Source organism: Corvus hawaiiensis, chromosome 14, assembly GCF_020740725.1.
Source record: "Corvus hawaiiensis isolate bCorHaw1 chromosome 14, bCorHaw1.pri.cur, whole genome shotgun sequence".
NCBI classification, from domain to species: domain Eukaryota; kingdom Metazoa; phylum Chordata; class Aves; order Passeriformes; family Corvidae; genus Corvus; species Corvus hawaiiensis.
The window spans coordinates 6,612,734-6,635,336 of record NC_063226.1 but is presented as its reverse complement, the minus strand read 5'-3'; the positions used below and the strand labels follow the sequence as shown (position 1 = coordinate 6,635,336).

General features: G+C 50.3%; 1 protein-coding gene and 1 long non-coding RNA gene across 6 annotated transcripts; both read left to right on the top strand.

Annotated features, from left to right (window-relative positions):
- The first annotated feature begins 382 nt into the window (after window positions 1-382).
- Window positions 383-4,686, top strand: LOC125333232. Its single transcript, XR_007206810.1, has 3 exons — window positions 383-870; window positions 1,147-1,286; window positions 2,302-4,686. It is a non-coding gene; the product is annotated as an uncharacterized LOC125333232 (long non-coding RNA).
- Window positions 4,687-7,208: 2,522 nt separating this feature from the next.
- On the top strand, window positions 7,209-19,321 carry LOC125333243 (probable G-protein coupled receptor 83). 5 transcript variants are annotated; one of them, XM_048319051.1, is made up of 6 exons: window positions 7,610-7,749; window positions 7,922-8,198; window positions 8,283-8,553; window positions 9,327-9,452; window positions 10,114-10,247; window positions 13,411-19,321. In XM_048319051.1, exons 2-6 carry the CDS (start codon window positions 8,170-8,172, stop codon window positions 14,003-14,005), a joined length of 1,155 nt encoding a protein of 384 aa, XP_048175008.1. In that variant the 5' UTR covers window positions 7,610-7,749; window positions 7,922-8,169; the 3' UTR covers window positions 14,006-19,321. The 5 variants fall into 5 exon arrangements, with proteins under 5 accessions (XP_048175007.1, XP_048175008.1, XP_048175006.1 ...); XM_048319050.1 differs by lacking the exon at window positions 7,610-7,749 and adding an exon at window positions 7,209-7,263 and having other exon boundaries at window positions 7,967-8,553; XM_048319049.1 differs by having other exon boundaries at window positions 7,967-8,553.
- Window positions 19,322-22,603: the final 3,282 nt, after the last annotated feature.

Sequence of the window (22,603 nt, the reverse complement as noted above, 5' to 3'; positions counted from 1 at the left end):
ATGTTAGGCAGATACACCTGATGCCCACAGCCCTGAGGGCCTCGGCTGGGAAAGAGTAACAGGAGGGGCTTCTTTGAGGTGAAGTTTCCTGACTGAGATACCAGCTAGGGCAGGAAAAAACCAGAAGAAAAAAGGATAGGACCTGAGTCCCAGATTGGATAAGCCCCAAATACAGAAATTAATCCATCACCCAGGGTGATTAAGCATTGTGGATAGGAGAAATGGGTTTCCAGGGAGGATCCGGGCAGGCTTGCCAGAGGTCCCAGCATCAAGGGGGATGGCATTGAGCCGACCAAAGGCTCTGTGTTTTCTTCTGGGAAAAGCCTCAGCAGCCCCAACAGCAGCAGCATTTCCCTTGGTCTCTGCATTTTCCCCAGCAGGAGCCCCCTGCCACATGTGGGTCTCTCTGGGCTACCAAAGGTTCTGCAGCCTCATGGTCAGGGTTTCAGGGTTTTGGGAATGTGCTGGGGACTGTGCAGGTGCTGGGGAGGGCAGGCAGGAAGCATGGGCAGCCCCTGCTGGCATTCTCTCCCCATCCCTGCTCCTTCCAGCCCTGGCCCAGTGGTCCCTGCCCCAGCAGTTTTGTGCCTCCCATCTTGTCTGAACATCTCAAAAGCAAGAAGAGGATTCATAATTTTTCCTCTTACATCTGGAAAGGGAGGAACCCCACAAGACTGTGATTTAGATCAGTCCCTGGAGCAAGAAAGCTGAGCAGAAGCAACAAATCAGCATTCCTGAAACCTCTCCTGGTACCTGAGGTACCTTAGCTCTGGAGCAGAGGAACGTTCTGACAAGTACTGAACCCTGAGCAGAGCTCCCTGTATCCAGGAGAAACACAGGAATTTCAAAATATAGCCAAGCTTCATTTTGGTAAGGAGAATATTTTGCACCATGGCTGGGGAGGGGCCCAGCCCCTGCAGAACCTCACAACCCAAATGGCAGTAACTGGGCTGCAGCAAGCGGCTCCTGCCGAGCACCAGCTGGGGGGCTGAGGTGTGACCTTGCTGTTGGTGTGACAGCCTGGGAGGCTTTATTAGCTGAGCTCTCTAGTAGTAGGTTGGTTGTTTTTGTGTTTGTTTGTTTGGGGATGGTTTTTGTGAAAACTTAATCTCCTGGTTTAATAAAATGGCATGTTTTTCCCTTGAGCTGGGCTGGCTCCCTGCAGATGCCCACCCATCACTGCTCGCCTGGTCTCTGCTGGAGGAGAGGTTCCAGTAGCCAAGGGCCAAGTGATGCTGGTGGCTGGAGACCATGGAAACTGACAAGAGGAAGACACACACCTTCAGGTATGTCCTTTCTGGTTTTGCTGATTCCTGAACTTGTTCCACAATCACAGTTCCAGAGGATTTAAGTACAAAAGTTTTTGATAGAAATATTGTATCACTATTGTGAAGAGGAAAAAACTTGCCTCGCCTTTATCCAGCAGGGAAATGCACATTGATGGGCCTTGACTTCACCCTATGGGCCTGTTTCCATTTAAGTAGTTCAAAATTCTGCAGATAAAGCAGCCAAAGCTGGCACAGGTAACGTGTTTTGTTGGATAATTGCAGCTGGGAGTGGAGGATGCTGGCTGGCTGTGTTCTGCAGCCATATGCTGGCTGGGTGGTTTGTGTGTTGATTTCTTGCCTGGGTTGTTTAGAATTCTGCACCAGTAAGTAAAGAAATGGAAAATTTCTGCCTTGTCCGCAGTTGTTACAGAAATCTAAGGCTTCAAGTGGCCCTGGAAATCTTTGTGCTGCTTGATCCTAGGGCCAAAGCTCACTCCTCAGTGCTCTTGTTTAGCTCCTCACACTGAGCTTTTGAAGCTCCAATTTTCTCCAGCGCTAGATTTTGGTGAGTTACCCCAGGGCTGCCTGGCTGCTCCAGGGGCAGAGGGGCAGCGTGGGGCTGCACAGGGACGTGCCTGAGCAGTCCCAGCGCTCTCCAGTTTTGCGCAGCAGTGACAAATGCCCCTTTCATTCTAAACCTGCCCAGCCATTCCTCTTTGTTGCAGTTCCCTGAAGTCATCCTGTGGCCATCTGTTTGTCCCGCTCAGGCAGAGTGGCAGCCAGTCACCCTCTGCCAGGTCTGCCTGTCCCCAAGGCTGCCCCATGCCCACCATCCCACCCAGATCAGTCTCTTCAAGAGCCTTTGCCGGGAAAACCAGTGGAAATCCTCCTAGGGATTGAAAGGGGTTGTGTGGAGAGGTCCTCTTTATCCATGGTGCCTCCTTCCAGCAAGGAGGTAATTTCTCTAAGATGCATGTGTCTGCATGCTCCAGCAAATCACATTTCTCCAGTGTGTATTAATCCTTTTTTTCAGGCTGCTTGGAAGGGAATCTGGATGTAAAATAACTAAGATTGCCCCTGAAGCCCCTTTCAGAAAGGACACCCTACTGGCTGTTTTCTGTTCCCTTGGTGGTAAGGTAGTTTAGCTTATAATTTAAAAGCACAATAATCAGTACTTTTGTGTTTGAGCTCTTTAGACCTCCTGGGAAAGTGCCATTTGGATTATGCTCTCCAGATTTTTTTGCTGTAATTTCATAACCTCTATTGACTGAATGAGTTGAAAATTAAGTTATAAATGCTTCGGCACAAGCGACTGTCAGAACTGCCCCTCCTTTCTTTTCCTGGTTGATTGTGCTTCTGCTTCTATGCATTTGCAAACCCAGAGATGGATTTTTGGGACCCTGCTGGGACCCTGCAGCACCTGCTGCAGCTCAGCTTTGCTGAGGCCCCCGCCCCCAATGCCCCTCGCGAGCAGCCGCTGGCGCCTGTGGCTGTTCTGCTAATCAGGAATCTGGCAGAGCCTCAGCACCCTCTGTCCTCTGGCCGAGCTGCTCCACAGTCCTGGCTGCCCTGGGCTGTGTGGCAGAGCTGCACCCCTGGCTGGGGCACCCATGGCCAGGGGTCGCTGCCAGGGGTAACGCAGGAACCTACCTGTCACCAATGCTGGTGGTGGCTGAACCATTCCTCCCAAATGCAGAAACTGGGTAAACATGTAGATCCTGGGGGATCCTTCCCAAGATCCTTGAGGGACCCTTCCAGCTGAGTGAGTGAGCTTTCACCAGAGCTCCACAGCTCAGAGGCTTTCTGAGCTGACACATCCCTACAGCTACACACAGACATTTGCCACACAGTGAGGTCCCTGAATCAGGGCTGTGGTGGGTGACTTGTCCCCAGATAGAACTCAGCAGGATGCTGCAGCTGCCATCAGCCTCTGCACAACTGTTCCTTGCTGCCTTTGTCACATCTCTTCCTTTGGTCAGAGCGGCACAACGGACAGAGTTTTGAAGTAAATGTATATTGTACCACTACTTTTCAAGTCATATCTTCATTCTTCCCTTCCTTTGGCGTGTGAGTCATCCCAGCAAACCTGTCATGCCTTAAATTAATTGGGCCTTGGAAGGGGACAGAGATAATGAGCCATTCCTGGATGCCATTTCTTAAAAGCCAGGGAATGTACAGCACAAGGTAAGGTGCTGCCTGAGTCTTCCTCACCTTGTCAAATGAATCCACATCTCTCCTGAGCTTGTGATGGGGTCTGTGGGGTGTCCATTGGCTGCTGGCCTCCAGTCCAGACACCTCTGAAGAGAAGCTGCTCTTACAAAGTCCTACTTCCAGAGCTCCAGTTTTCTGGCCTCAAACCAGCGATGTGCTCACAGAAGGGCTGAGTTTGGACACTGTGAGAGGTGGACAAGCTTTGAGCTGTTCATCAAAGGCGAGAGGGCTCCTTGTGAGCTCAGTGCAGTGGGGGTGTGAGTGTGGGTTGTGCGTGGTCCCACCTGGACATGGGGGTGTCCCTGCTCACTAGCCTGTACCTGTGCAGGAGGACTCAAAGAAGCTCTGGCTGGTGCCCCCGAAGAGTGAGCTGCAAGCAGGGATGAGGGAATGAATGTCCCCCATCCCTGAGGGACATGAGTGTCCATGCATACCACACACAGAAAGTGACTTGCCCCTTCCACTCTTTGCCAAGTCCCTTTCATTAGCACAGAGTTTTCTGGTAAGAAAAACAGGATTTTTTTGTTTTGTTTTGTTTGTTTGTTTTTCTGTCTTGATTACCATGCAGAGGGGGAGAAGAACCAAAGAAGAACCTCCAAAAAGAAAATACACCATAAGGAATGTTCAAGGCTCAGAGGCTTCTGAAGCTGATAGTTCACTCCATCAAAGGACAATGCACATTGATGGGTTGAATTCCCACACGGATGGGCTGCACCAACCCAAAGGCCAGGCTTTGATGGCCTAAGCCATGGCCAGGCTGGAGCACTCAGAGCTGGTAGGACAGCACAGGTAGGAGCTGCCTATTACTGTTACCTGTTAGGGTTTTGCATCCCATTGAAAATCAGGGAACCAGCAATCAGACAGGAATTGGGTGTGCTGTCAGTCATTCTGTATGACTTTTTTCCAAGGAGAAACAAAAAAAAGCGCCTGAAGATCCAGCCCCAGTGGGCCACTAGACAAAGCCCATCAGAGTGGGGAGGGGCCACAGTTACAATGGTAGATTGTAATAGATAGTTACAATCGTTGTTCTGTCACTCAAATCTTACAGCTGAACCTTGAGGACTATCAAATCCATTATAAAGTTTTTCTTTTCCAACTACCTTGAAACTGCATTATTAGTAGCTATTATGTACTTGTAATTTGTATTTTGAATAATAAAGTCTAAATTGTAACTGTTCACAGGATATCAAATACAATTGTTATGGCATTGTTGCTCTTTTCTTATTTCTCCTTTTGAAGCCCATTTTGTACAACTTGCCCCTCCACCCACTCGCCTGTGCTGAATCTCAGAGCCAGTCAGAGCACATGATAACAGCAGGCTCTGGCCTGACATAATGCACACAAAAACACTGTTCCCATGTCAGTGGCAACTAATGCCAGATCATACTCTGACCCCGGGGAAATTGAGATTTGTTATCAGGATGACTATTTGCACTCCCCAGTTTCTGCCCCCTGAATTTTCATTTAAGTTGGACGATGAATTTAAAATTTAGTTGTAGTTTCTGCTTTAGATATGCAATGTCCATTGTTTAGAAATGTGGTGTGTCCATGCCAGGCGAGAGGATCCTGAAAGCCTCCACGGCTTGGGCTGGAGGAAGGTTCCAGAAGCACTCAGAGAGCCGGGCTCGGGTGGAAGCGCCTGGTGCCGAAGCTCTCACCCTGCCGCCACATCAGGCAAACCTGAGCTGGGTTATAACACATGTCTGGGCTGTGCACATTAGTAGCACATGCAATGGAAGGCTTGGTAGTTAATATTTCAGGGGCTCAGATATACTTTCTGTGCCCTAGAATCTAACAGACAGACACAAATGTCTGAGAGCAAAAGGAGGAGTTCTGCAGCTCCTCAGTTCCAAAGCCTCTGGTGCCTATGTATCTGCACTCTTACTGATTCTTCTGTCCAGAGGGAAACCAGCCCTCCAGAAAACAAAAAGACCTTCTGACATTTAAGACACAGAAGGAAAGACACAGAGTACCTTTAATACCTCCAGCCTGCAAAGTCTCCTCAGAGAGATAACAGGAATTTTACTCAAGAAGGACAGACAGAAAACTCTAACAATTTTATCCCACAACACAACCATTCCTGCTCCTGAAGTGTTTTCTGACAGATGAAAACCAGACAAGCATCAATCAGAGACTTGTCTAATGACATGGAACACATGGGACTGGCAGCTCCATCAGGGGTCCGAGGGCAGGAGAGGCTGGTCAGGATTATTGCTGTGTAAGGGATCAAGTCTTAACTCCTTAGCCAGTGAGGGCCTGAGTGTTTCAGGAGGTTCTAGCACATACCTGTAGTTGATAATTTGCACCTGGAGAAAGCTAGCATGCCTGGGATTTTGCTGGAAATACAATTAGACTAAACTCATAGCTCATAGCTCTCCTCTTCTGAGCTTGCAGCTCTAAAGCCAGCGATGATGTATGCCAGCAAGAACAGCATGGGAGGATAATGAAATGGCTCTTTGGATGCACAATAATCTCACAGCCATAGTGAGAACCGCTTCAGGGGGACTGAAAAATAGCAGAAGCCTCCCAGATCATCTTGCTATAGTGGTAATAAACATCCAGTGTGTCTTTTCTGTAGCCCTCAGGCAAGAAACTCCAGAGAGTAAATGCAAAGCTCATTCTGCTTCTGCTGTAAGCAACTGGAGTTCTGGCACAGGCATGAGCCAGAGCATCTCTTAGACCTGGGAATCCATAAATACAAAATTCTGAGCAAAGAGCCAGTTCCTTGGAAACACACACCAAATATACAGATATTTCCTCCTGCAGAAGGAATTCCTGTCTCCATCTGGACTCTTTTTCTACTATTTGCCGGGAAGATCTTCATTAGTGTCTCCAAGAGCCTATGGCTGACACGATGCAAACTGGGATGCCCAGTTTGCTCCATGGCAAACAGACCCCAAACTAGGAAAAACCTAACCTTTAACCTGTCATCATGGTTTATTTGCCCTGATAGAGGTTACAAATACCAGGGACCAGGATGGACATCAGGGCGCTTGTGAATGACATTTAAAAATGCATTATTAATTGGAATTAGGAAAAACTAGATAATTTGGAAAATAGAAGTGTTGTTATCATTGGAACACACAGGATGACCGGACCTGTTTGTTGAACTGGCCTGGACTGACAATAAAAGTGAATTCTTGGCTCCACATGTCAGCATGGGACCTTTTCACTTAGAAGTAGAATTTGGAGTCTGACAAGAGGCACATCCTCTATGTCCCATGTCCTTCTCATGTGTTCCCCATCCTGTAGCTACTCCCCTGTCTTAGTCCTTGCATGGCCTGGCCACAGCATGGACATGGACAAGAGGAGCAGAGCCATGGACAGGGGAAGGCGATCATGCAGGGGACTGGATATGGACAGGAAAAATCCTTTTTTTTTTTTTTTTTTTAAATAAGGAATAAGTGACACATACAGGATGCAAAACGTGAAGGATTATAATACCTAGTTTAAAAATATGTTGTCTAAAGTCTTTGAAACTTAAACTCTGTTCTTCTGTGTCAGCATCTGTCAAGAGGGACCCAGCCGTGGGAAAAACACCAAAAAACAAGCGCTGAAACTCCACCAGAAGCCTTTCCGCAAAGATTCGTCCCGGGAGAGGCTTGTGAGGATGGTTTTCCCCTTTTCCCGTTAAGGCACTGCCAGGGTGTCTGCAAACACAGATGCTCCGTGCTCGCTCGCCACTGTGGTGGGCGCTGCCCTCCGCCCTGGCCCCACAGCGCCGCTTAGCCCGAGTCCGCAGCAGCCCCTCCGGGAACCGTGGGAGCAGACTCGGCACCTGCAGGTGCGTGTGCGCGCAGGAAACCGCGGCACTAATTAACCCCCGGTAACGACTCCCGGGCCGGTGGGGCCCCGCCCGCACCGTATTATGAATGGAGCAGCCCCGCTCCCCGAGCCCCGCCCCGAGCGGCGACTCCGCTATCAGCGGCCGTACGTGCGCCGCGCAAGGTGCGCGGGGTGAGAGGGAGTGCGCAAGGTGCGCGGTGCAGTGCGGAGAGTGCGCGGGGTGAGAGGGAGTGCGCAAGGTGCGCGGTGCAGTGCGGAGAGTGCGCGGGGCGCGGTGCGGTGCGGAGAGTGCGCGGCGGTGAGTGCAGAGGGCGCGGCGCGGCGCGGGCAGTGGGCGCTGCGGGGTGTGTTGTGAGCGGGGTGTGTGCAGTGCGAGGTGTGTGGGGTGTGTGGTGCGGGGTGTCCTGCGCGGGGAGCCGGAAGAGCCGCTGCTGCCCCTTGGGACCGGAGGCCGAAGGGGACAAAAACGGCCGGGCAGTGCGAGGTAAGTGAGGGGGGGTAAGGGTAGGAGTTAGGGAGGGGGATAAGGGTGGGGAGTTTGGTTTCTCCTTGTGGTTGGAGTGTGCAGGGAACTGGCATGTAATCATGCTGTAGTGTATGCACTGTCACATATAGACCTGTCTGGTCCAGGAAGTGAAGTGTTGGTTTCTATTCAGAATTCAGATTTCAGTTGCTGGAAAGACATCTTTGGATTTGTTTAGAGTGGAAGGTGAATGTTTCTGCATTGGGAAGAAATTCCTGCGACAGCAGCACGGGATGGTCAGGGAGCCTGCTTGAGCCCAGAGCTCACCTGTGAAGTTCTTGCTCTTCTTGATATGTGAGAGAAAGTGTGGTCTCAAACCAGCCCCTTTTGGACACACCATTGGAACTGTTCCTCAGCAGGAAAGACTGGGGTTGACCTACCATGTCTCGCTCACTGCTTCAGCCATACAGGTCACAGGTGATGGGGTTTCTTGGGGAGTTTGACCATTACTCTTCACTGGCCAAACTCATGTCCATCTACCACACAACTAACAGGACCATCTTCAACTGGACAGAGAGCCGCATTGTTGAGTGGGAGAAATTTGCTGAGCTGGCTAAATATGAGCCAGAATCCCAGAAACCAACAGTGAAAGTGCTCCTAATCGTGGCGTACTCGGTCATTATTGTCATGTCTCTCTTTGGGAACGTGCTGGTGTGTCACGTGGTGCTGAAGAACAAGAGGATGCACTCTGCCACCAGCCTGTTTATCGCTAACCTGGCAGTGTCAGACATCATGATCACACTGCTCAACACACCTTTCACCTTGGTAAGTAGCTGGTCTTGCTGTCCCTTCAGCCAGGACAGGAGTCTCCCTCCCACCAGAACTCTGCCTGGTGGTCACAGGCTTTTCTCCTAGGGCTGAGGTGGGAACCCAACACCACCAAGTCTAACTGATAACTCTCCCAGGCAAGTAAAACACTGTTCAGCAACCTGTGGGCTCTCTGTTTCTCTGTTAAGACTCTGTAACTCCTAGAAACTCTAAAGCCTCTCCATGTGTGCTATGAAACCCCAGCAAGAGCTTTTTGGGTGATGAGAACAAGTGCCTGGGTGAACATGTGTTTTTAATGCTCATGCAGGAGAGCACTAGAGAGTCCCTTAGTGGGTCAGAACAGTCTGAATGCCAGTCATACTGGGTGAGTGGAAGAAAGTAGTCGCACTTTTCAGAGATGCCAGCTGGATAAAGGCTTCAATGAAATCTCTCCAGATCTGACAGTGGGGTTGATATCAAACCTTGGTCCACTTTTTCCAAATATAGTTGTTAGTGTAATAAAAAGTTATTACCACTGTTTACAAGCAATGTCTGTAGAACAGGCCAGGAGGGCTGTGGTAGCTCCACTTCATAATCAGCAGGGTTTGACCCCATAAACTCTTCTGTAAAGGTGTTTCAGAGACTAGGATAGCTGATCTTTCTTTAAGTTTCAGGTGAAGCTGCCCAACCAGCCAGAACCCCTGAGCCAGCTCAGGTTCCAGCCAAGGGACTTTCCCATGTATTTGTTTTCAGCACGTTTTTCTGGCTGATGAGCTGTTGTTTCTCCTCAGGTCCGGTTTGTGAACAGCACGTGGATTTTTGGAAAGGCCATGTGCCACATCAGCCGCTTTGTGCAGTACTGCTCCCTCCATGTCTCCACACTGACCCTGACAGCCATAGCTCTCGACAGGCACCAGGTGACACTGCCCTCCCCTCTTCCTTCCAAGGCTCTGGGAGGAGACTTGAGCTATGAGAAGTTTTCACCCATGTCTCTCCGTGGCCATGACAAATGCTGGCTGTGTGTCCAGTGCAGGGCAGCAAGGACAGCCCAGGCCATGTGCTTATCCCTAGCAATCACTCCCCTTCCCTGTGCTATTGTCAAATAGTAAGTTCCAGACTATCAGATTTTACCAGCTTAAAGATCTAACAAAGAAAATTTCATGGAAGGTGAGTTTCTGTCTCAGCAGAGGGGAGAAAAGCTCAGCTTCACAGGCCCAGCTAGAACAAGAGACGTTTCTATATAGTTCATACAGAATAAACAAACATACCCCTGAGTGAAGACCATTGTGTGGGAATCTTTTCTTTTTTTGTCCTAATGTAACCCCCAGCTTAAGGAAAATGGTTCTCACAGAACAAGATAGAGGATGAAGTTTGAAAGTTCTTCTGAGCAGACTGAGAAGTTCAATGTTTCCCATTTTCCAGGTCACTCTAACGAGCAGGACATTTTCCTAATCATGGCTGTCATTTTCCTCTCATTAGCTGTGTTAGGTTATGTCACAAACCGCCCACCCCCCATTGTGGGCTGTGAGGGCCTTTGCTTCCCGTGGGAGAAGAGTCATGACGGAGTCTCTGTTGCAGGTCATCCTGAACCCACTGAAGCAGAGGATGTCCCTGACGAAGGGAGCTCTGAGCATCTCTGTTATCTGGCTGATGGCAACCTGTTTCTCCCTGCCCCATGCCATCTACCAAAAGCTTTTCCAGTATAACTACAGGTGAGTGATCTCCCCTTCCCAGTGAGTGTGTGGAGGTCTTGCAGCCCTTGTGCAGTGCCACTCACTCAGCAGGGAGGGCGTTGGAGTGTCCCAGGCATGGGGACAGTGGTGTGGGATGAGAGGGTGTTGGTGTATGGGTGAGATCCCACTTCCCACAGCAGAGGCTGGGGCTGTGGAAGAGCCTGCTGCCCGGGGTTTGCTCTTGCCACTTCCCACATGCCCAGACGAGGGTCTGGGTCCCACTCCCAGCCACGTGCTGGGGCAGTCCCAGGCATAGCCTGGCTGGGGCACAGACATTAGTGACACATACCTCCTCCAGTGCCATGGCCTTGCCAGGAGAGGCTCTGTCCCGAGAAGATAATTTTCTCCTGAGGGACTTTCCTCTTCCCTCCTTTTGCCTGCTCAGCTCCTCAGACCCAACAAGACCAAGCCCATCCAACTTGCTCAGGCAGGGAGGAGAGAGAGAGTCAAACTGCAGTTTTAGAAAGGAAGAAAATAAACCTCCTGTTGGGAATACCTGTGCTGACATCTCCAAAGCTCTGCAGGGAGCAGGAGCAGGGGACCACCCTGGTTTGTCAGCAGAGCCACCAATCCCTCTTCCGCAGGACTTCATACATTGAGTCTCAGGTTGTGACTTCCCTGTATTTCATCCATGTGGATTTATGAAGCAGGACCAACCTCCCCTGAAGCTTGAGGTTCCTCTGCCCAATGTTACACTAATGAGAAAAACAAAGAGAAGCCCCCACCCCCTTCTTCTGAAGCAGGGCTGTGGGGGACCAGTGTGGAGTTGGGGGGACCCAGTGAGGGGCAGGTGAGGGTCCAGTGCTTTGGCAGGAACCAGAGCTGTCCTGGTATGCCATGGTGCCTCCCCGCAGGAAAGGGAGCTCTTTGCTTGGCTGAGCACAGTGACAGCAGATGAAGTGGAATTTAACATCCACATGAGGACTGCTGAAATATAAGAAAATACAGAAGGTTCTGATATAGAGGGAAAGAAAGAAAAAGAAAAATAAGCTTCTGCTTTTAATATCTCCCCACAAAAGGCCCAGCAATGGCACTTGTCTCTGCTGTAACCCTCTGCCAGGGAGAAATACAGAATCCAGACTTTGGGGTTGCTTTGCCCTTGCAGTCCTTTCCTCTGTGGTACCCAGCCTGTTCTGTCCCTCCTGTCCCCACCAGCCTGTGGCATTGCTGTGACCTCTCCTGTCTAGAAAACAGTCTGTAACAGTACCCAAGTGGGATTTTTGTGGCGGGTGTCACGCTGCTGGTGCTGCCCTTCGCAGGAATGCCAGCCTCGAGGCCAAGGGGATAATCTTACCATGACCTGTATTTTCAGGCTGAGATCAGCATCCCAGGGAGGGGGCAAGGAGACACTGACAGGCAGTAGGAATGAGATTTCTATTGTAGATATTGACCTTCTCTATAAAGGACAAATCTAATTTCCTGCAGCCCAGCCAAGTCCCTCCTGTTGGTGAGGGAGGGGAGCGTGAGTGTCTGCACAGGCTGTCACTGCTTTTTGTGTACGAGGGGCTGCACCAGCTAGAAGTGTGACTGGGGCTTCACAGTCCTCCCCTGCCTGTGCTTGTGCCTGATGTGACTGAGATACTCAGGGGATATCATACCTCCAACTGTCCAGACTGTAAACACAGGGCAGGGTTACTCCATGCTTGCATTGCTCCGCAGCTGTGCTTGGGGATTAGGGAACAAATTGCTCATGAATGAACGAACACTATGATCTGTTTCGGGGCACCTGTCTCTGCTCATCCTTTGGCATGGCCAGAGGAAACCGAGCCCCGTGTTGGCACGAGGCAGCTCAGCGATATAAGGACTTCCAGGACATGCTATTCCTGTCCCTGCTTTCCATTGAAAAAAAAAATCCCAGTTGTAATATTGCTTGTAATAGCTCTGCAGGGCCAGGGCTCCTGAGATTCCTACCAGGGAGTGGTTAGGGTTCTGGGATGGGAAACAGGAGCTCCACCAACATCCATCTCTGGCTGTACTACACAGCAGCACATCTGAGTCCCTGATCGTACCAGAATTCACCAAAATATTGCCTTGTCACATCCCCTTTGGCAGGTCCCCTGTGCCAGGGGTGAGTCAGATCCAGGGGAGGAAAAGCCAAGACTGCAGTTCAGAAAGGATGATTTTCCCTTCTGCGTCAGTTCCCATCTTGAGTGGCGTCTCCAGGTCCTCTGTGCTCGGTGGACCCATTGTCACTCCTCTGACCTCATCCCCTGCTCCAGCTGCCTGTTCTCAACAGTCTCCTATTTGTGGCACAAAAGGCAGCTCCAGTGGTTGAAAACAGGATATTAAAGATACTAATCAATACTGCAATGAACAATACAGCTTGATGAGGGCTAAAATCTGTGCTGAATAGAGGAGAACAGAGGACAAGGGATGAAGAGAGAAGAGTAAAATGGAATAAGAGAAAGAAAGAAAGAAAAAGAGAGGGGGGAAGGGAAACAAAAGGAGAAAACATCCACTGGAAATAAATTCCATCACTTCCAGTCACCAGCTGCAGGGTGTGGAGGGGACACGTGGTGCAGCAAAGTGGCTCAGGCCCAGCACCCTGCTGGCCAGGCAGTGGGAACACACCTGGTTCCTGGATGGGATGGGACAGGTGTACGGGAGTTGTTAAAATGAGCTGTTGTGTATGATTACACTCAGTTCTTCTGTCAGTTAATTGTCAGTGGTTCAACTGGAGCCAAGTGACCAATCATCACACCAGTTTTAAGAGGTAGCAGGAAGGTTGTAGGAGCTGATGGCAAGGGAATGGTGGGTAGGGAAGGGAAGGGAGGTGGGTTGGTCATGCCTGTGAGGCTTTCTCACAGCCTCCAGCCCCTCCCTCCCCTCCAGAACAGCTTTGGCTTAGAGCTGCTACAGCTGCTCTCGCTGAGGGATCCTGTGCTGGGGGGTATGGCAGGGTGAGGGGTCCTGGCTGCTGAGGGGCACAGAAGGGTGGGTGCTCCCGTGGAGGGCAGAGGCTGCAGGTCCAGCCTGAGAGAGACATGTCAGAGCTGTGGCTCTGTATCCTCCCTCTGTCCACACTACACCTCTGACCAGCTGGCTGTGGGCAGTGTGAGACCCCCACTGTGGTTTGCTGAGCCAGCAGCACCCATGTGACAGCAATGGCCATGTGCTCTATCTATATTTCTTCATTTTCAAGGGAAGCCACTGTCCGGAGTCTGTGCCTTCCTGATTTCCCTGAGCCTGCAGAGTTGGTCTGGAAGTATCTGGACCTGTCTACCTTTCTCCTTCTTTACCTCCTGCCTCTGCTGATTATCACTGTCACCTACATGCGTCTGGCCAAGAAGCTGTGGCTCCGCAATGCCATCGGGGACATCACCACGCAGCAGTGCGTCACCCACCACAGGAACAAGAAGAAGAGCATCAAGATGCTGATGCTGGTGGTGGTGGTCTTTGCGATCTGCTGGTTCCCCCTGAACTGCTACGTGGTGCTCATCTCCAGTCTGGGCATCAAGACAAAGAACTCGCTCTATTTTTCCCTGCACTGGTTCGCGATGAGCAGCACCTGCTACAACCCCTTCATCTACTGCTGGCTGAACGAGAACTTCCGCGCAGAGCTCCGGTCCCTGCTCTGCATCTGCCAGAAGGCGCCACAGGCTCAGGACCAGGTGCTGCCACCCAGGGCCATGTCCTGCCATGAGGCATGGGTGGAGCAGGCCAGGTGCAGGAAGGGACCTGCCTCCCAGGCCAGATGCTCCACTGGGAACCTCCCAATGGCCAACACGGACCTGTGAGCCACGGGGCTGAGGGGAGTTACCTGGCTGCGGGAGGCATCAAAGGGCACCTCCCAGTCTCTCCTCAGGAGCCAGTGTTGCTGCTCTGCCTTTTCACTGCTGACTTTTGGCTGGTCTCACTGTAGCCCCTCCTCTGCTTGGCGTGGTGGGCACACAGCCTCTCCAGCACTCTACCAGTAGAACCCATGCTGCAGCTGGCCCAGGGGGCAGGAATATGTACAGGGGGCATGGAGCTTCTCAGACAGAGTGATCTACTTTCCGGTTTTCTCATTTTTTGCTATCAGAGGGAGTGGATCTGGGTTTCCATCACTGGGCTGACTCACTGGCCTGTAACATGTGCCATAATGTGGGGCTATGCACAGCAGTAGAAAAGGATCCGTGATGACAGGTGTTTGAAGGAAGATCTTGGACATGCAGATGAACTCCATCCGTAGGGAGTCTCACCAGTTAGTGTTTAGCAAAGTATCCAACAGAGGTAAGGATTGTTAACAGCCATTTTCCTCTCAGATTCTGCTGCCCCTCCTGCCCTCTGTCCCACCCACAGCAGCTGGAAGCCACCCTCAGACAACGGGAGCAGGGATGCACCCTAGGAGCCATGGCCGTAGGCTCAGAGGGCATGATGACAGACTAATGTAGTTCATTGAGAAGTTCTTTTTATTATAAACATATTAACTCAGTAAAGAGAGCTACACTGGCACTTTACAAAAGGCCACAAAATATTTCATCAGGGCTGTAGCATTGACTCACTGAAGAATGGAATCATTCTGCATTGTTAGTAGTTGCTGTGAAAGTCTCATTTAAACAACAGGAGGGCAAGAAAGGGCCGTAAGGAATGTCCTGTGAGGAGCAACCGAGGACTCTGGGGCTGTCTAGTTGGTGCAAACCAGGTGATGGATTCCAGAAGCCCAAGGGCAGCCATATCTGCTGGGGGGCTCCTGGTCTGCCCGGGTGATAGCCCAGACAGAGCTTCTGCCCAGAGAGGCAGTGGGGGGGCCTGAGTGACTTGAGGGAATAAGGACATACTCCCACCACCTTCCTGGGGGAAGATAAGCCAGACCAAAGAAGGAAAATTAAGGACTGTTTGGTTTGGTTTTTTGTTCTGTTTTTGGTTTGGTTTTTTTTTTTTTTTTTTGTTATTTTCCATTTGTGCAGTGAGAAAGAACAGGACAGAAAGGAGGGGGGTCCTTTCTTCAGACCACTTGACCCCAGTTGGGTACCTCGGGTGTGCACTGCAATGCCTGCACCAGAAGAAAACAGCAGAACATGAGGAGTGGCAGAAGGAATGGGTGAATGCTTGGTCCCTGAGGCACTTTGCTTGGAGCTCACAATTATTGAACATGGGAATTCAAAGCTGTCTGTGCTGGGTGCCAGCGCTCTCTTCCCTCACTGTACAGCAGGGTTTGTTTTCAGTCAAAAAGCATAATTGTAAGTTTTTCAAAATGTTAAAATCATGTCTAATTAATGAGCATCACTTCATTTAATTATTAAGAGAAGCTATCATTTGCTTTTCTACTGTTCCTCACCCCTCATTAGCTTTTGATAGCAGCTCTCAAACTGCCATGTATTGTCTTTTATATTTCTTAGGTTTGTTTTCCTTCTTTTCTTTCCTTAAATGGCTTAATAACCTTTTTTTCTGGAGGAATCCAAGCCCTTACTCCAAAGAAGTGGGTCTCTCCACACTCCCTTGATCTTCTGCTAATCCCTGTAGTTAGCGATCTCTTGCTGTCAGAAATAACCTGGCTGGTTTTCCTTGGATCTGTCAATTGCAGCATCTCCTCATTGCTGAATTTTTCTCCCCTAAATGGGCAGGATGTAAGAGCTGACTGTATCGAATCTCCGTAACGGCTCAGTTATCTGGACTGATAATTATCAATGCCTGAGTGAGATTCAGGGCCTTGCATGCTTCGCCCAATGCCCCAAGGCTCCTGTATCACTTTAGGATGCCCTAACTCCCAGCAGCTCCCAGGCAAACATAGAATGCACAATATATATAAAAAAATATAACCTGAGCGTTGTTTGACTGGGGCACACCTCAGTTTGACTGACAGCACCTGAGGCAGGAGGCTGCATCCCTGCTGGACTCCAAGCCAGGCTCTGGAAAAGGGAATCTGTGAAATTCGGCTTCTGCTGGGTCTGAGTCAACTCAGCATGTAAATAGATGCTTAAACATTCCTTAATCTGTCTCCAGTCCCGCCGCCCACCTGTGGAAATGGCTTCCTGAGCGGCGCCGGGATCCAAGGGAGAGCTCCCAGAAACAGGACCAAGGATGTGCTCCCGCTCCCAGCCGGACAGTGCTGGTGGGCGCACGGTCCTGCCCCGGCCGGGGCAGCAGCAGCGCTCTTTGTGTCCTGCAGACCCGGAGCTGGAACCGGACAGGAGAGTGGGGTGGGAGGAGAATCCTCCGCCATGAGGAGACCCCTCCCTCTTCCTATCTGTGGACCGAACCCTCACCCGGTGCCTTCGGTGGCTGTGGCGCGGCTCCCTCGGCCGGCGAAGCCCCCGCGGGGCAGAACCCCGAGGGAGAATTTGGAGGGCAGATTATTGAAACACTGAGTCACCACAAGTCTACTCCCGGCAAACTATTTAAGCACACACAAATCAGTGTGAAAGATCCAACGAGACATGTCTGAGTGATTAACAGCCCAAATTTATTAAGGTTAGCTCATGCCAAATGCAGCAGAGTGCCTTCAGCAGAGTTGCTGATGAAGACGATAACAGGGAACACAGTGCAGGGGATACCTGAATTCCAGAGACAAATCCTCTTATATAGCCCCACTACATAATGAACAAAGAAACCACAGCATGCCAACTAGATTAACAAAAAGCTAGCAGAAAAACCCCCACAATGAGTCAGAAAACTAGCTCAGGAAGGAGAAACAGAATACAATCATCATCACTTAGCTCTTCAAGTGGAAAACAGTACGGAGGGGCTGGCCAAAGCACGCTGCAGGGATAAAGGGGAATGTCTTCAGTTTAATCCATCTTAAGCCCTGGAAGTGGGGGTGTAGGTGGGCCAGTGTCAGACCATCTTCTTGCACTGAGAAATAACTCGGCATCTTCAGTCACTCACAGATCAGGGGAGGAAGGAGCTTGACCCTTACCTGGGAGACTGGATGTGAAAGGCACACCCCGAATTCCTGCGTGGGAGATGATGTGCAGCTGCCCTGTGCCCCAGGCAGCAGGAAAGTCTGTCCCTTGAGCCCGGGCACACAGCTCTGCCCTCTCACCGACTGTGGAGACAACCTGCCTGCCCCCCAAAGAACCCACCTGTCCCCGAAGAACCCACCTGCCCCCACAGAACCCGCCTGCTCTCTCCCGCCGCCTCCCCCCGCCACTACTTCTGCGCTGCGGTGGGCAAAGGAACGCTTCTGATCTCCCAGAGTTTGGATGGAGCCCAGGCAGGAATACCGGCAAGTGAGGGCAGGTCTAGCACCAGGCACAGCGTGCAGCCAGTGCTTGGTTTGAAGACTAATGGCATTTCACAAGCTGCCCTGTCCTACCAGTGCTCAGCAGTGATCCCCACCCCAGTTCCAGGGTCTGTTCCTAAACTGCTCTCCTGAGGTGATACCAGAGTACTCCCAGTGCTTGGCTCTTCCCAATGTGCAGAGCAGGTACATTGGAGGCCCCTCTCTCCCCAAATGGGCTGTTGATGTTGGGTGTCTGCACTGGAGCAGGACTAATGTCCTTTGGGGTCCCTGATGGGATGGGGCAGGGGTACCAAAGGCTGCTCTGAGCAGTGCTGGAGAGAGCCAGGAGGGACTGGCCAGAGCAGGCAGGGGTGTGGGTGCTGTGCCTGGGGTGTGCTGGAGCAAACCCTCCCTCGGGAGGTCACATGGAGTCCCCACAGGCAGCAAATCAAAAGCACCTCTTGCCCTGCTCCCCAGCCCTGGTATTTTGTTCTTTGCCCTGGTATAAAGGGCTGGATTAATGTACTTGGCCCTTGACTGATGTTTCACTCCCCCAGCAGCCCACACTGGCTGATGCTGCCCAGTTCAGTAGTGCCAAATTGCAGAAGGACACTGCGGCGAACTGTCAGTGGAGAGCAGCTCTCGCTTAACCAGAGGCAAGAGGGAAAAAATAGTAATAAACCCCCCCAAAAGCCACAGTCTTTGCAGGAACCGGGTCTGATTGTACAACAGAGTAGTCTGTCACTTGAAGAGACTCCTCCATGACAGGCCCATAAAAGTCTCCTTGGCAGATGAGAACAGACTAATTGCTTTATAAAATCAGATGAATGGACAATCTAATGCATCTGCTGGAGACAAACCCAACTGCTTTATGGGACACTGTAAGGGGCAAGTACAGGGTGTGTTCCCATTAATGGAATTTCTGCTTATTACTTCACAATTAATGGGGCTTTAGAGCATGATGGTTTATATTCTCTGTATCATTCCCACATGCTTTCATTGCATACATCTGTATCCGATCCATACTGTGTCCTGCAGGCTGTGGGACCTTGGTGGTCTCCTGTCTCCAGGATTTCTGCTCTGTAGGGACCTGCAGTTTGTGTTTGTAGCTGACAGCAGCAACAGGGATTTTCAAAGCCTCATTCTGACCGTTCCTTGCTGTTCCTACAGCACTGCAGAAGACATTTCCATTTCAAACCCACACTTGGAGCCAAGCTGAACACCACAATCAGTGTGACTCCGGGGTGGCCAGACTGTGGGTACCGATAGGAGATAATTTATGATACCTAACAAAAATGATGGCAGCAAGTTTCAGAGCAGCAGATTTTGTTTCTATTTTTGAGACAGACAATATTTGTTTGCAGCCACATCCTGTCTCAGGCAGTTTTCCACAGGAATTAAGCAATCAATTAATCAATGGTCTCAACCTTTCGCAGCTTCCTTCATCTTCCACAGCTTATTTTGACCTTTTACTGGTGCTATATGCCAAACATGGCAGAATTCAGAATACAAGGAGTGCCTGGATCACTTCAGTGATGGATTTACCACAGTTCCACCAGTGGGGAGTTGCAGTAGGCTGGGTGGCTCTGGGCTGTTTTGGACAGTTTCATTTGCTTTTGAACTGTAATGCACTGCTCAGACCTTTCACCTTCAGGTTAATAAACCAAATCTCTCCTAAAGGCTGGAAAGGAATCGAGTTTTAGTTTTTACCATTACAGTATTTCTTTCACAGTACGTTGTCATTCCTGAACTCCACAGTTCAGTTATTTAACTGTTCATCTCCATTTCTCACCCTGTTCTGGAATTAAACACACCAGTTGCTCGTGCTGATGAGCAGTGACTGACGCCGACTGTTCCTGCATGGAGATGGCAATGGCTGCACTCCAAATAAAGTCTTTAATGCAGTGTCCTTTCCCTCTTTACGTTTGTGTTTCTATGGGAGGATATAGATTTTTCCCCGTTATTAAATTTGACACACCCTGTGTTCTATTTAAGAGAATTGCTCTAACTTGCCTTACTCTGCCTTCCATTTAGGAGAATATAAGTATTCTGCTGTCCTGCACAGCTTGCAGGGCAGGATGTAGGGACATTCACTCTCCAGGGGAACTGTTATGATTAACAGAGCAAATAAAGACCATGAATATTTAGCAATATATTCAGGCATGTCAGCTATAAATGGGAACATCTTCACCACTTGAGTAGTTCTCAGCTTCTTTGTGAAGCCAAGCTGTCAGTTTATTTGTTTTGCCTTTGTTTCTCCTGGTCACTGTGCAGGAAGGAGGGATTGAGGGGGAAGGTAGGACAAATGTCCAATTTTCCTCTCTGTAGTGTTGAGCATTGCTAACACATTCTCTGCTCCCCCTCCCCGTACAAAGTTGGGGACAGGAGCCTTTCCTCCATTTCATTTCTGTCTGTATTGATGTGTTTGTGTCCACACACACACTCTCAACACCAGGCTGCCATTTCTAACACTTTTCTGTGGCACAGGTGCTGCAGGGCAGGAGCATGACCCTGTAGGTGCCCAGGGCAGAGGGCGTGGGGCACATGCTTTGGGAATACCCTGTGGACAGGACCAGGATAAGACAATGGTGAGGAGCAAAGCAGCTCACAGCCCACCTGCTCTCGATGGAAATGTCCTTGCTCTGTTCCCTGGGTCCCATAGCACAAGGGCCCGGGCAGGATGGGAGCTCCAGCTTGGGGTCGTCTGACTTGTCTGACTTTGGAGGTAGCCAGGGCACAGACCTGGGGCATTGCTCTGACATGTTAACATTAACTGTAGGAGGTAAGAAATGATGAACATTGGCTCTGTTGTTATTGTATTTGATTGGGGTATTTATTTGTAATCCTGTAATTCCTTCAAACCAGCTCAGGGGAGAATGAGGGGGAGTGTGAAGAGGTATTTAATGGGTTGTAAAAACACTTTATTCTTTTGCTAAAATTCCATCCCTAATGCTGCTGTATTGGAAGGCAAACCAGCCCAGTACCCAGGCTACCAGCTCTCATTAAAGCACTAATTGTCATAGAGAAACAGGCTGGCCAGGCTCAAAAACCTCATTTACCACCAGGGCTCGAGGCAGGAATATAGGAATTTCATTTGGGATAATAATGTATTTTTGAAGGATAAAAATAATAATAATTATTGGCATCAGGTTGTCCCCAAAGACAGAGTGCTTTTTTGCCTCCAGCACAGCTCATGTCTGGATTTGTTTCCCCTTAAAAATGAACATCTGCTGCCAATAAAGGAATTAGGATTTTTTTTTTTTTTTCTCGATTGTGGTGGATGTTGCTGCTCACAGTTTGGTCCTAGATGAGATGCTTTGCTCTCATTGATGTTCCCCCAAGCATTCTGCCCAGCTCCTCAGAGTCTGGTGGCTCATTTGCCCACTGAGACCATGGGTGACGGTGGCACTTCCTGCAGGGGCACCCAGCAGCCTTGGACACCGTGCCCCAAACATGCACTGTGACGTTTTCAGCTGCTTTTTGAAAGTCCCTGTGAGTGATCTGACAGGTTGGGAAGGTGAGTGTGGAAGACAGAAGAAAAATAGATTTCTGCCTCCTGGCAAACACATCCAATTCAACAACATGCTGCGAAATGTGTGTTTTCCTTTGCTTGTGATTGCCCTCGTGTCCTACAGAGACTCGGTGAGGTGAGAACTGAGTGTGCAGGGGAAGCCTGGGGAAAATACAGAATGAGAAAATCAGAGAAGAAACAGTAAAAACACCACCTGTGGGGAAGGAAAGTGGAGAAGGAAAGGAACTTGGGTATGGAAATTCAGGTCTCTCTAATGGATTTCAGTCTTCAATTTTAGCAATGGAAATTTATCTGCCTGTTCCCCCCACCCCTGTGCAGGGCCCGGGGCACACAGAGGGCAGGTGTTTAAGGTTTCTTTACTGGTGAGCCCCCTGGTTAGGCAAGGAATGAAGTGTGAAAGCAGGGAAGCTGTTTGCCAGGGCGCTCCAGAGCTGTCGGTGTCATTCCTGCCCTTTTCTCAATAAACACTGCAGCTCAGGCTCCCCAGAGCAGTGTGTGCTTCCCCTCTCCTGCATGGAAAAGGGCAGCCATCCCCTCCCTGTTAACGACAGCATTTCAATAGGTGCTTTAACAAAACGTTTTTCTTAATCCAGGTCATCTCAGCCCAATGCAAACATAGGGCTTTAGTAAAAAGTCCAACTGTGAAAGCTCTTCTTCTGTGCCCTCAGAATCTGCATGAGGGAGATCTTAGAAAGCTCCTCCGAGTTCACTGTCCACAGACCATGCTGTCCTTGTTAACACAGAACTCATGAATTAATCTGGTTCTAGGCAGGATCCCACCTGGAACACTTCATTTGTGAGAGCACCTCTTCACCCTGGCCAGCCCCCTCCACCAGCTCCCCCTTTGCCACTCAGTGCTCATGGGGAGAAGGACATGCCCTCAGAGCGGGGGTCACCTGTGACAAGGATACAAAGACCTCACGAGACTTGCAATCTCACCTCAGCAGGTCTGAGAAAAGCTCTGCTGAGGGGTCACTGTCCACACAAGGACAGGGCCACAGTCCCTACCTCTGCAGGTACATTTCAGGGTGTGCAGGTGAGGTATCCACACCCCACACTTTTCACTAGAGCTCTTGAAGCAAACCCCCATCGGTCAGGAACATGTGGCTCAGTAGGACTGCTGGCTGCGATCTGTGGCTGCTGGGAGCAGCAGGACAGACGTCTGCCTTCCTGCTCCAAAGACAGCTCAGGAGAAGGCCTGGTGCATGTGCCTTGTCTGGGCCAAACAGCATTCCCTGGCATTCCCTTGGTAGCTGGAGGCTCACCGAGCTTTGAGTGCCTTTGCACAGCTCTGCATCCCAGCTGGAGATGTTCCTGCTGGAGGCAGCTGAGGTAAGGACCGGGTACCCCAGCACCCTGACATGCTGCCAACCTCTCTGTGAAGTGTGGCTGAGGCGGCACCAGGACTGGGGGTGGGAGCCAGCCTTGTAGTGGCCACCAAGGAATGGGTCCTCAACCCCACACTTCTCTGCTCACAGGGAGCACATGTGTTTATCTGCCAGCTCTGCTTCACAGGAGCTACCTCTTATCCCAGGGTGGAGTATGAGAATCCCAAGTACTTTGAGGGGAACATGATTGATTTATCATTGCTCCTTGGGCTTCAGCCAAAAACGAGGCAAGACCAGACAACACAAGCGCTCTGAGGTGAGGAGCAGAGTG